This window comes from Dendrobium catenatum, unplaced genomic scaffold (genome assembly GCF_001605985.2).
Source record: "Dendrobium catenatum unplaced genomic scaffold, ASM160598v2 original_scaffold_208658, whole genome shotgun sequence".
NCBI classification, from domain to species: Eukaryota; Viridiplantae; Streptophyta; class Magnoliopsida; order Asparagales; family Orchidaceae; genus Dendrobium; species Dendrobium catenatum.
In genome coordinates, this window is record NW_021527071.1 from 66,072 (window position 1) to 80,079 (window position 14,008).

Genomic DNA, 14,008 nt, shown 5'->3' on the forward strand with positions numbered 1-14,008 from the left:
TTTAGAATATCTAACATCACAAACTTAGATATTACATATAACAACTCATTTATTTTAATATCAAATATATCACTCATATCTTTCCTCATCACTCATATATCATTTCTACCACTCATATTTGATATGAAATGAATATTGGTGGTATGTATGTAAATGTAAAGTTTTAGATGTTAATATTATAAATAAAATGATAAAGAGTGATATGTATGTAAATCTCCAAAAAAAAAAAAAAAAAAAAAAGCCTTAGAATGTAAACAATTGTATTTCACTATTTTCTTCTCTCATTCTTGATAGCTGATTGATTGGAAGAAGAGTTGCAGAGCACACCGCAACGTCGCACAAAATCCTACCAATCAGCTTCCCTCCTCCACCGCCATGTCCTGCCATCCACCTGTTCACAATGCACCGCGAAACTCTCCGCTTTATGAATTCTCCAGCTTCGCCTCCACCCACTTCTCATGCATCCTATCTACTGGCTCTCTTAAAGATTCATTCTATCTTCATCCAGCTCACCGTAAAAACGCCGCCGGCGGAGCTTATCGCTATAATCAAACGTCTCCTTCCCTTCACTCTCTCCGCTACCCTCGACACCAGGTACGGTCGTTGTTACCCACTTGCTCCCATCAAACGTCAAGCCAAATTCTGTAAGATGAACTCGTACAAAAGCGGGTGCTTTTATCAAAAAACCAAAACAGCATTGTTGAGCCGATTCCAGTTACCGGCGGACGTCGGCCGTCTGAGCTCCAATGACGTTTCGAAGAGCCGAGAATTCCTTAACAACTTATGAGTCGGTGTCGGTAGGTAATGCCGCCGAATTTGTAGAGGGCGCGCGAGGCGGAGGAGGTGGAGAGGTTTTGGCCGATAGGGACTTCGCCGGGGTTGAGCGCGGCCTTGTTGCAGTCGTCGAACAGCGTTTCGCCGGAGTTTGTGTTGAGGAGGAAGCCAAAGTCGGGGTTATGGACGCAATGCGGAACCAAGGGAGGTGAGGTGTTCAGTAGCTGGGCACCGCAGGGGAGTCCATCGAAGAGGATAGAATAAGGAGGCAGGCTTGGGGGGGAATTTGAAGAATGCTTTCAATGGAAAGAAGTCCTTTGGGAAAATTTTGGTGCTTTGAGATCCAGTTCATGGGAAAACGGGCTGCGCAAGGGGGGATGCCGCGGAAGAGGCGGTGGCGCGAGCGGAGAACGAGAGGGGACGCGGAGATGGGAGCAGAGTACGATTTGGAGCTAGTGTATGCTTTCGCGAGACGTGCAGAAAGTTGGTTTTTTATGTGTTCTTTGAGAATTTGGAGACAGTACGAGTTGGCCGTCGGCGATGGCAAGGATGGAGATGGAGGCGGCGACAGGGTACTCTTGAAGCGGCGAAAGAAGGAGGCCGAGGGACTGTTGCAGGTAAGGAGGACTGCTAACGGAGAAAGAAAGTGACCGGAATGAGAGCAAGTAAAAGGAAAGTCTCTGCCTTTGCCTTGCCATTGACGAAATCGAACAGAAGGAAAGCACGATTAAGAGTGCAGAACAACCATCCAATAGCTCTTTCTTTCTGGGCGATTAAGTGTTTAATGGAGCAAAAATTAATAAAAGCCAAAGACGACTACTATGTCAAACAATTTTTTACATATTAAATCACATATGTGACACGAACAGATATGTTAAAAATGGCGTTGGAGAATTATTAGTCGTTATGTAATATAAAATAATAAAAAATACCATTTCTTATTAATTAATTACTAATTAATGATAGTATGATATTGTTTATATAGCGCACTTCTTCTTCATGCCTCTTTATCATATTTATATCTGCTCCACGAGACAACGCGGGATGCCAAAATGGATGACATGTTTGGATGTCACTGTGATGAACAGAGTAATAAAGAAAACAAATCAATATCAAAAAAGCAAACGAATAGGGCACTTCCATATGGATGAAGTTGTCCAAGAAATGGTATGTTTATTTTAAGAAAATCAACTTAGTTATTAATAAAATATAATATTTGTGCGGATGCCAATATTCGTTACTTGTTCCAGTACCGCGTCGGTACTTGCTAAGTTACCGGCTGAAGTCGGCAAAGTCTGATTTACCTTCGAACGCAGTAGCTGTGTCTGCCTCCGTTACAGAATATTCTCATCATACTGAAAGCATAAAAAGTTTATAGGAGAGTTGCTCAACTACTCTACATCTAATCAGTAACGAAAAATATATTTTTTCTGTTTGAATAAAATAGCTTCAATTTGTGACTTCCTTTATGTGGAGAGAAGGTTAATTTTGAAGATGAAATGAATGAATTTGTGGTTATTATAGAAGGAGAAAAAAAGCGGACTTGCTACTTATTCTTTAAATGTGAACATTCTTATTTTGGTGGTGTCTGAGTATTGAGCTGTAAAATAAGAGGTACTTGAATTTGAGCATGTTTATTGTGCGTGTACTGAATTTGTCTAATTTGATCTTAAATGTCAAAAAAAAAAAATTTAAAAATTTACTACTAAAAATACTTCAGAAATAGCCATATATATTTAGATCTATGAAATTATTTTTAAATAGCTCCACTTTCTTATTTCAATGGAAGTAATTAAACACATGAGTTAGGCTTCATTTGAGACGGCTTTCTTATTATTTTGCAAAACTATTTTTAGGTAATTTTTTTTAAATAGTAAATAAACAGTGATTTAAAGCTGTCTCAAATGAAACATAAATATTAGGGGTGTCAATATTTGACACCACCCGAATCAACCACGAAAATTCTGAGTTATGGTCAACCCGTTTCACAAACGGGTCGGGTTCGGGTTCGGGTTCCAAGATTCAACTTGTTTGAATAAACGGGTAGAGTCTAGATCAATCCGCTAACCCGAAGTTGACACGATTCCTCAACTTCTTCGACGAGCGACAACCGAGGAAAACGACGACGACAAGACTACGGGGAGGGAAGAATGATGACGACGGTGAGCTCGCCTCATTCAACGACATTCCCTCATGTTGGGTCATAACTCGAAAGTCACGACCGATTGGCGACGACGACGAGCTTGTCGTTCTTTTTGTTGGATCGGAAGTAACGACGATGAAGAGACTCGTGAGGGAGGAAAACGACGAATACATGAGGGAAGATTGGTGACGACGGCGAGCTCGCCTCCTTTGATGCTTCGATGATGTTCCTTCCTGTTAGGTCGGAACTCGAAGTCACGACTGCTCGGCGATGATGGCGTGCTCGGTAGTAAAGACGAGGTGGGTTGAGCTGCATTGGTGGGTCATGTCAAGTTGACCCATATCCTAAGTGGGTCGGGTTCAGATCCAATAAAGTGACCCGTTTTAAAAAAAATGGGTCAGATCGGACCAACTCGTGTCGGGTCAATTCCGGATTGGACCCGAACCCAACCTGTGACCCAATTTTACCAATCCTACTAAACATGATAATTAAATGATCAAAACTTTATTTCCATAAATTCACAATCAGATATTTAATACTAATATAGATATTAATGATATTGATGTGTGCAATTTGCACGATCATTTAGATAAAAAAATGAAAAAGAACAAATTCAAAAATCTAATTTCATATGCTCCTTTTCTCCCCTCGCAATTGTAAAAAAAAAGCTCAGAATGTAAACAATTGTATTTCACTATTTCTTCTCTCATTTTGATAGCTGATTTGATGAAGAAGAGTTGCAGAGCACACAGCAACTCGCAAAAATTCTACCAATCAGGCTTCCCTCCTCCACCGCCATGTCTCTGCTCCACCTGTTCCACAAATGCACCGCGAAACTCTCCCGCTTTATATTCTCCAGCTTCGCCTCCACCCACTTCTCATGCATCCTATCTACTGGCCTCTTAAAGATTCCTTCTATCTTCGTCCAGCTCACCGGATAAAACGCCGGCGGTGGCGCTACGCTGAACTCAAACCGTCTCCTTCCCTTCACTCTCTCCACTACCCTCGACACCAGGTACGGTCCGTTTTTACCCCACTTGCTCCCATCAAACGTCAACGCAAATTCTGTAATGAACTCGTACAAAAGCGGGTGTTTTTTATCAAAAACCAAAACAGCATTGTTGAGCCGATTCCAGTTACCGGCGATGTCGGCCGTCTGAGCTCCAATGACGTTTCGAAGAGCCGAGAATTCCTTGACGACTATGACGTCGGTGTCGAGGTAGATGCCGCCGAATTTGTAGAGGGCGGCGAGGCGGAGGAGGTTGGAGAGGTTTTGGGCTATAGGGACTTCGCCGGGGTTGATGCGGCCTTGTTGTAGTCGTCGGAACCAGCGTTTGGCCGGCGTTTGGTTGAGGAGGAAGCCAAAGTCGGGGGTTATGGACGCAATGCGGAAACCAAGGGAGGTGAAGGGTTTCAGTAGCTGGGCACCGGCAGGGGAGTCCATCGAAGAGGATAGAATAAGGAGGCAGGCTTGGGGGTGGAATTTGAAGATGCTTTCAATGGAAAGAAGCTCCTTTTGGGAAAAGTTTTGGTGCTTTGAGATCCAGTTCATGTGGAAACGGGCAGCGCAGGGGGGATGGCCGCGGAAGAAGGCGGTGGCGCGAGCGGAGAACGAGAGGGGACGCGGAGATGGAGCAGAGTACGAGTTGGAGCTAGTGTATGCTTTCCGCGAGACGTGCAGAAAGTTGGGATTTTTATGTGTTTTTGAGGAATTGGGAGACAGTACGAGTTGGCCGTCGGCGATGGCAAGGATGGAGATGGAGGCGGCGACAGGCCTAACTTTGAAGCCGGCGAAGCAGAGGAGGCCGAGACTGTTCCAGGTAAGGAGGACTGCTACGGAGAAGAAAGTGACCGGAATGAAGAGCAAGTAAAAGGAAAGTCTCTGCCTTTGCCTTGCCATTGACGAAATCGAACAGAAGGAAAGCACGATTAAGGAGTGCAGAACAACAATCCAATGCTCTTTCTTTCTGGGCGATTAAGTGTTAATGGAGCAAAATTAATAAAAGCCAAAGACGAGCTACTATGTCAAAACAATTTTTTACATAATTAAATCAACATATATGACACGAACAGATATGTTAAAACATGGCGTTGGAGAATTATTAGTCGTTATGTTATATATAAAATAATAAAAATACCATTTTCTTATAATTAATTACTAATTAATGATAGTAAAATATTGTTATATAGCGAACTTCTTCTTCATGCCTCTTTATCATATTTATTATCTGCTCCAACGGACAACGCGGGATGCCAAATGGATGACATTTTGTTTGGAAGTCACTGTGATGAACCAGTAATAAAGAAAACAAATCAATATCAAAAAAGCAAACGAATAGAGCACTTCCATATGGATGAAGTTGTCCAAGAAATGGTATGTTTACTTTTAAGAAAATCAACTTAGTCTATAATAAACGATAAATTATTATGTGCGGATGCCGAATATCGTTATTGTTCAGTACCGCGGTTCGGTACTGCTAAGAACCGCTGAAGTGGCAACATCTGATTTACCTTCGAACACAGAGCTGTGTCCTGCCTCCGTACAAAATAATTTCTCATCATACTGAAAGCATAAAAAGTTATAGGAGAGTTTGCATCAACTAATCTACATCTAATAGTAACCAAATTTTTTTTTATTGTTTGAATAAATATGTAGCTTAAATTTGTGACTTCTTCTATGTGGAGAGAAGGTTAATTTTGAGATGAGATGAATAAATTGGTTGGTTATATAGAGGAGAAGAAAGCGACTTCTGCTTATTATGTTAAATGTGATTCATCTTATTTTGGTGTGTTGGTTGAGAGTTTATGCTGTCAAATAAAAGGTCTTGAATTTGAGCATTTTGTATGTGACGTGTGTATGAATTTATCTTAATTGATCTAAATTTCAAAAAAAAATTAAATTAAAAAAATTTTCTACTAAAAATTTACTTCAGAAAATAGCGAGGAACCTATTCCAAACGAGTCAAAGCTATAGTTAAAATAGCATGATCTTTATATAATCATTTCTTAGTATGAAATATTTTATTCTTCTTCAGAAATTATATAACCCCTTTTTATTGCTTTCTAATTATTCAGGATGCGTACAAAAATGTTAGTTATTTCCAGTCATATAAAAATTAGTGTATGTTTGTGATGCAAGGCAAAAAATTGCCTTTATCGAGCACAAATGTCGAGCCATATTCAACTTGAAAATTTTTAAAATTAGATTTGAGATCATTTGAGCTATTTTAGCAAATTTATAGTCAAATTGAATGTCTCAAAAGGAGGAACCCAACAACATTAAAAACGGTCCAATCCAAGACCAAATGAATCTAAATCAAGGGATTGAAGCATATTTGAAAGATTCAAAGCATACATTGGATGATCAGATGATATCCAAATATAATATGCTTATAGTCAAATTGAGCAGCTCGGCGAGATGAATCCAACAACCCTAAGAAAGGTTGATTCCAACATCATTATTGGCACTTGATTGCTTGATGAACGTTCTATGATTGAGAGAATCAATATGAGCAGTTCTATGGACCACTATGATTTTGTCTAGAATCATCTCCATATTTACAGAACATATAGTTTTCAAAAAAAAAAAAAAATCTAAAAATAGACCCTCACTTCCCACATGAAGGGGGGCTTGGAGCTTAAACATATGGCTAGAGATTGGAGAGGGTTTTGAGGCTTCAAGGATCTAAAGCTCCACTCGGGCACCACCGCCATCAAACCTACACCGAACACCGCTCGATGCCAATTGCCGACAGTCGTCGGACTATCGCCTATCAGCCAACCGCCTTCGAACTTCGCCCGACTGCCAACCACCGTCGGACTTCAGCTCGACCATCATCGGATCACCGCTCGGCATCCGACCACTATCACCGCTAACTATGGTCCCTCCGAGCATCGTTGCCCGCCAACTACGGTCCCTCCGAGTATCGTCGCCCGCCAACTACGGTCCCTTTGATCTCCCCACCTGACGACTGGCATACCTCTGGCCAACATTACCTGACGACTACGATCCCTAAAACTTCCCCACCTGTCGAATACGATCCTTCTGACCACCGTTACCTGCCAACTACAATCCGTCAGACCACCGTCCCTCGCCAACGTTATTGTTTAATGTATTGTGTTTTTCTTAAATATCCTTCATTGATGACTTATAAGTTTAATTTTATGAGTTTACCAACATTACAAAATCATGCTGTAGTAGTTGGCTGCCATTTTCTAATTAAGAGTCGCATATAATCATGTTTTTAATAGGGATTGCTTAGGATGAGGTTAGGATAACTTTTTTAATGATTTACTTTAGAGATTATTATCATATTTTCTTTATTTTAGTATAATTTTAGAATTAATTTAAAATTTAGTTTATAAGAAAAAATATTTTATTTTTTGATTTATAAATACTTCTATTTTTTCTTCATGATAATTTTACAATTATATAGAAAACGGTAGCCGTTCAACTAATGATTCGAAATTTATTTTTCTGTTCAAATGTAAAGAAGTTTATAAAATAAATGGCATAATATTGAGAGAAGCTCATTTTATTTGGGTTTTAAAAACTTTAATATTCAAATTAATTTTTTTTTTCAACACTTAACTTATATTGATGTCATGTTTGAGAGTTTTTTTTTTTTTTTTAAACGGCCCGCAGCCACTTTAAAGGGAGTGTTTGACAACGTAACTAATTCCTCGGCATAACTTAGCGAGAGCACCCACTGTCATCGGGCTCACACTTGCTTTGCCCCATTGAAGAGGCGAGTCCGTAGTAGAGGGTATTCAAACTCGTGATGGGAGGTTCCTAACCGTGCTCACCCATCAACCACCCTAAACCTCGGTGGGGGATGGTTGAGAGTTTTGACTATCAATTAAGAGATCTTGAATTTTGAATTTTAAACTTGCATATATTATGTGAGTTTACCTTAATTGTCTCATCAGTCGCAAAAGAAAGAACAAATTAGAGGTCATTCAAACTCAATTTTCAATAAAAAATTATAGTCAAAATGAGCATCACGGCATGATGAATTTACCCTAAACCCTAAAATAGCTTACTTCTAACATCATCAATGCCATAAGATGTTTAAAAGCCTTTGCATGAGCCAAAAAGGATCAGCACGATCCAATAAAAATGTTAAGTTTATGATGGAAATGGTTATAAAGCCGATACATAAAATTATGTATAGGCTCTCCTTTGGCACATTTGAGGATGAGTTGAAATGAGGCCACAACGATTTCAGATGAGAGTGTATAGAGCTATCAACCAGCACCTAACAAGTAACATCCAAGATCGTTAACAATTTTCACGCCCATTATGGCCACAAAAAGTTTATCCTCGCGGTTAACAACAAAGTCAATGCATGTCATTAACACCAATGCTTATGTTTGCCATCGCCGGCAAAGCAAACATCTGTCATCTCTACTAATGTTGACTTTCGCCACTCCATCGAAGTCAATGTTGATTGTTGCTATTAAGATTGACACTTGTCATCGACACCAACGTCATTTTTATTGTTGAAACAAATGCACATGCATGCGCCATCATTAATTTGAAGTTAATATTTGTCATCGCTAGCAAGGCTGATAATCATCATCACTAATAAGATAAACACTTGTTAGCAACACCTACTTCTACTCATGTCTTTAACAATAAGAATGATGCGTATTATTGTCACTAAGGTTGATGCCTATTGACATCACTGTCAATGTCGACAAATGCCAATAAAGTCCACACTAGCTATTGCTACCAATGCCTCATCATTATTTAGGTTGATGCTCTCTTTTCTAGTTACGAGTATCCACTCATATATGGAAAATGATAGAACAAAATATCAATCTTCAACTTAAAATCAGTAAAATTTATCCTAAGTAAAGCCTTAGGTTTCATTTGAGACAGAATTCAACCACTATTTTTTGTTGTTTTTTTTTTTAATTGTACTAAAAAACTTGGGAAATTTACATACATACCACTTTATAACAAAAAACTTTAGTAGAAAGTAGTAAAAAAATTGTCAGAGGAACCAAGGTGGTCGATGGGAAGGTAGTCGGCGAGCGACGGTGGTCGAAGGGACCATAGTCGGCCGGTTACAGTGATCTGAGGGACCGTAGTCGATGGGCGATGAATCTCTGAGGGATCGAAGTCTATGGATGATTGAGGTCAGAGCAACCATAGTCGGCGAGCGATAGTGGTTTAAAGGACCATAATCGACGAATGACAGAGGTTGGAGGGACAATACTTGGCGGGCGACAGTGGTCAAAGGGATTGTAGTTGACGGGCAACAGTGGTCGGAGGGACTGTAGTCAACTGGCGACGGAGGTCGGAGGGACCGTAGCTGGCACATGATGGAGGTCGAAGGAATTGAAGTTGGCGGACGACTGAGGTCAAAGCGATTATAGTTGATGGGCGACAACTATCTCAGGAACTGTAGTCATAGACAACGGTAGACAAATGGACCGTAGTCGGCAGGCGACAGGGGTCGCAGTTGGCGTCCTACGAAAGTCGGAGGGATCGTAGTTGACAGTAGCAATGGTCAGATGGATCGTAATCAACGGGCGACGATGGGTGGAAGGATTGCAATCAACATGCAAATGGTAAAATCAATGTCAAAATAATAAGTCTATAAACCATAAGATACAATATTTTTTTTGACATTTACTATATTTTTAGCAAGAATAGAAATGCTAGTCCAAGATGGAAGTTTATTATTATTATTATTATTATTAAAATTAGTGTTTCTAGAGAAAAAAGCAAAGAATTAGCAAGATAAAACCACAAAATATATAAGAGTATGAAAAGCTATGAGTTTTTATTTTAATTAATTAGCAATCCATTTAAAGTAGAGAATTAGGTTGGGCTTTTTTTGGTGAGAATTGGGCATCATGGTAAATTGTAGGGGTGTCAATATTTGACACGATTCAAAAAATAGGCCTAAAAATTATACATTCAGATTAACATGTTTGAAAAATGGATTGTGTTTAGCATTCATATTCTAACCTGATTGCAATTTTAGGTCGGATTTGATTCAACCTAAGAACCCAAAAGCAACGCCAAATTGACCCGTTTGCTCAGGGACAACCTGAAATCCCGCTCGCGCTCGCTCGCTTGCCCAAGACACTCAATCGGTTCAGAGGATCGGGTCATGACGGGTCTGGTTGGCGTTGGGTTGAGTTCATGTCCAAACTTACAACCCAATGACCTAATCTATTTGGGTTCGAGTTAGATGAATTGAAATCGGGTTAATTCCAAGTTAGAGTTGAATCCAACTCGAAAACTCATTTTGACATCCTAATAAATTAAGGAAGGGAAAACTCCTAAAAATTAGCATTTTCTTTCTTTATTTATTTATTTTTTAAAGTATAGAAATTTGCCCACTCAGGAGCCAATGTGATTCCACATTTCCACCCTTGGGTAGAAGTCGCAACGACTGGGAAGGAAGATGAAAATACTTACATATTATAAGAAACGTTTAACATGGTAACATATTATAGATTGTAAAACAAGAGATTGAATTGTATTATTTTTAAAAGTTGGTAGGAAACTTGCAAATGATCTTATAGTGTGTAGTATTAGGCTTCGTTTGGGACGGTTTTTTTATTGCTTTCTAAAACGGAGTTTTAGTACAAAAATAAAAAAAATTGTACTAAAACTCCGTTATAGAAAACAATAAAAAAGCCGTCCCAAACGGAGCCTTAAAAAACATGCAAAAAAATCTCAAAATAATTCCTAGATTATCCGTGTGCAGTCAATTTAATCTAAAATATTATGTTGCCCCAATTTAATCCCCCAACTATACAAAATTGATCCAAAATGATACCACATGTTCTAATTGTGATTGTAAGTGATATGACCTCAAGTATTGTGATAGACTATCTGGGTCTAGACTCTAGACTATAAGCACTCTTTCTGAAACTCTTTGAAATATATGAATGTGATGACTAACAATGGACAACTTAACCAAGATTCAATGATACAGCCCGTACACGCAATATGATCCTTCCTCATTTTGTATTTCTATCGATCTGTTCCTATAATCAACAGAATATTGCTATAGCATTAGACTTACTTTTGCTGATGAACTTCACCAATATAGCCGAGAACATCCTTATTGCTCAAAGATTTGTTTTCCCTCGGGACTAAATGCTCTACATCTCCAAGCTCCACTTCACCCGCTTGCCATTCTCTGCCACTCTGAAACAAATTCTCTATTTGCTCCAGAGATTTCCCCTTTGTCTCGGGCACAAGATAGTGTACAAATACCACAGATAGTGCTGCTACAGAAGAGAAGATAAAAAATGTTCCTGCCACTGAGATAGCTTTAGTCAAGGAAAGGAAAGTCATGGCAATTAGGCCACTGCAAACCCTGTTACCAACTGCCCCTATGGCACACGCTTGAGCTCTTACCTTTAGAGGGAAAATCTCTGAGCTCAACACCCAGCATATTGGACCAAGTCCCACAGAGAAGAAAGCCACATTGCCACATACAGCAAAGATGGCCCCCATGATCCCTACCTTTGATGAGACCAATTCAGCCGCAAGCAAAGCAAGAGAAAGTGCTAGCCCGAAAAGACAAAGTGTCATCCCAATTGTGCTAATATAAAGTAATGGCCTCCTTCCAACTCTGTCAATTAGGACAATGGCAACCAAAATGAAAATTGTTTTGGTAAAGCCAACAGCAACAGTTGCTGCAAGGATTTTACTGTCAGATTCAATCCCTGCGTCTCTGAATATCGTTGGACTGTAATATACAGAAGCATCTATTCCTGAAATCTGCTGGAAGCATTGTATGCCAAATCCAGTAATCATCATTCGGCGAAGAGATACAGAAGGATGCAACAACTCCTGCCAGACAACCTTCTCCTCATGCTTCTCCATGTTTGAAGTTCCAGCAGCTTCTTGAATATCTGCTAGTCTTTGCTCAGCCTCTGCTGCATTATCACTTACCTTAAGGAGCACGGACCGCGCTTCATCAACCCTTTTATGCATAACCAGCCACCTGGGAGACTCTGGGATCACAAAAAGTGCACAACCGATAAAGATTGATGGGAGAATTCCAACTCCAAGCATTACTCTCCAACTCAAATGTTTTGAAAGACCAGAGAAAGCATAGTTTGATACATAGCCAAGAAGGATCCCAATGTTTATACAGATCTCAGGGAAGGAGGTAAGAGATCCTCGACTGACAGTAGGAGATATTTCAGCAATGTATACAGGCGCGATCATGACGCCAAATCCTATTCCAATTCCTGCCAAAAGCCTGCCAATCATCAACAAGAGAAAATTGGGAGCACAAGTCATTATAGCAGCACCCATTTGGAAAATTATAGCAGCTAAGCCTATAGTCCATTTCCTCCCAATGACATCAGATGTTATTCCACCAGCCAAGCTACCCAGAATGGAGACAAAGCTCAAAGACCCAACAAGAATTTCTTGTTGAACTTCTGTTATTTGCAAATCCTTCTGAATATAAATAATAGCGCCGCTCATAACCCCGACATCTGAAAAAAAATAAGTTCATGATTCAGCACAAAGTTTTTCCACAAAAAACAAGAAGAGAAAACTGAATCGGGCCTTAAAAAAGGTCACTTTTTTTAGTTCTAGCGTGGTGTTTATGTGAATCCTATTGTAATTACTCTACTAATTACAATTGGATTCACATCAGATGTAGGATGCAAAAAATAACTCTAATAGACATTCAACCCATATGAATCATCTTCATCATCTTCATAGAGCTGATTGAGAAGTAAAATAAAATTGCCATTTCAAAAAATATCATGCATTTGAAAGAAGTAACAATTTTTTAACGTGATCATGACAATGAGGCAACAAGACTTAAACACCAATGGGTAAATCTGCATCCGAACAATAGGAAAATCGTCATTTATTGAAGAACAGCTGAACAAAAACTAACACCATAAATTTCCCAAAATATTTCCTGGAATCTGGATGCCTTGGTTTCTGATCTTTCATTAATGGGTTCATTCTCTTTATTAAACGTGAATATACAGAGCAAGATTTGTAATAAAAATGCCAAAAATCTAACCGCTCTAGGAGCGAGATAACTAAAGTTTCATAGATGGCATAAAGTCAATTAACAAGGGAAGCCCTACCAGAGAGTTAATAATATCGAAATAGTGAAAAATAAGGAATCGAGATTTAGCAAATTGTTTGATCCATCAGCAACAAAAGCCCAAAAAGGGGGGGGGGGGGGGGGGGACCTAACGCAACTTCTACCAACCAGCTAAATTCTAGAACTAAAACTTTTTAAACCTAACGCAACTTCTACCAACCAATCTCCCAGATCTTGTATCCAATTAGACCGCCTGTAAAAAAAAAATCCAAACTCAACAGGACAGCAGATCAAAACCCAACCACTCGTACCATTATAAGAAAGAGGAAATCTTATCAAACCAGGCAGATCGCCTTGTTGGGGCTTTCAATGTACCCAGATTATCATTAAATTATAAGAAGATCTGAAGTTGATAGATAGGAGATACTGGAATGACGACTTCTCACCATAGCCAAGAAGAACAGAATTGAGAGAAGCGAAGATGGCACAGACTAAGACGTACTTTCTACAGTCGCCGCTACCACTGTACGTTTCGAATATGTTACTCTCCTGCTCATCTTCCTCAAGCTGGGCGTCCATTCTCCGGTACTTTCCCGCTGACAGCTTAGGAATCCCATTCCCACTTCCATTTCCCATCACCGGTGAATCCACTGCCCCCATCCCCGTCCTGTTGTCGCTATCTATGGCAAATACTCGCTTAATAACTGCAGGTGGATAGAGTCCAGGGAAAAGGATGAAAGATCTTAACAGGGGAAGCGCTGCGCAATGGGAGAGGGGGCTTCCGCTCTCCGCTTCCTAGATCTGAAATTAAGAATAAGATCTTCTGGTTTTTTGATTCGGTCTCCATGGAAATTTGTAGCTGGGCTTTCTGAAGGCGCAAGAGGTGAATTTGACCTTCACATTGCTCCCTTGTTTATTTAAAAAAAAAAAATTTGCATGCAACCTCAAAACTTTTGTGTATTTATGTCTCACATTAAAATGTTATATTTACTATAATACTTAAATCATATTAATCACAAAATATATTTAATAAAAA

At 39.5% G+C, this 14,008-nt stretch overlaps 2 protein-coding genes and 1 pseudogene across 3 annotated transcripts; all 3 read right to left on the minus strand.

The window, feature by feature from the left end:
* Positions 1 to 489: 489 nt before the first annotated feature.
* On the minus strand, positions 490 to 1,126 carry LOC114578893 (annotated as a pseudogene).
* Positions 1,127 to 3,623: 2,497 nt separating this feature from the next.
* LOC110109954 (uncharacterized protein At4g19900-like) lies at positions 3,624 to 4,817 on the minus strand. The gene has a single exon (XM_020841187.2). The coding sequence runs from the start codon at positions 4,815 to 4,817 to the stop codon at positions 3,624 to 3,626; it is 1,194 nt and encodes a 397-aa protein (XP_020696846.1).
* A 5,825-nt stretch (positions 4,818 to 10,642) lies between these two features.
* Positions 10,643 to 13,873, minus strand: LOC110109963 (probable polyol transporter 4). 2 transcript variants are annotated; one of them, XM_020841205.2, is made up of 2 exons: positions 13,475 to 13,873; positions 10,643 to 12,400 (listed from the first exon to the last, which is right to left on the minus strand). In XM_020841205.2, the coding sequence occupies exons 1-2, from the start codon at positions 13,599 to 13,601 to the stop codon at positions 10,965 to 10,967; spliced, it is 1,563 nt and encodes a 520-aa protein (XP_020696864.1). In that variant the 5' UTR covers positions 13,602 to 13,873; the 3' UTR covers positions 10,643 to 10,964. The 2 variants fall into 2 exon arrangements, with proteins under 2 accessions (XP_020696864.1, XP_020696863.1); XM_020841204.2 differs by having other exon boundaries at positions 13,419 to 13,873.
* Positions 13,874 to 14,008: the final 135 nt, after the last annotated feature.

What these genes read in the sequence shown, in the direction of transcription:
- LOC110109954 (XM_020841187.2), bottom strand. Translation starts at nt 4,817, where the DNA reads ATGGCAAGGCAAAGGCAGAGACTTTCCTTTTACTTGCTCTTCATTCCG.
- LOC110109963 (XM_020841204.2), bottom strand. Translation starts at nt 13,632, where the DNA reads ATGGGGGCAGTGGATTCACCGGTGATGGGAAATGGAAGTGGGAATGGG. An exon ending in TTCTGTTCTTCTTGGCTATG is followed by an intron (nt 12,401 to 13,418) that starts GTGAGAAGTCGT and finishes ATTTTTTTTCAG; the next exon opens with ATGTCGGGGTTATGAGCGGC.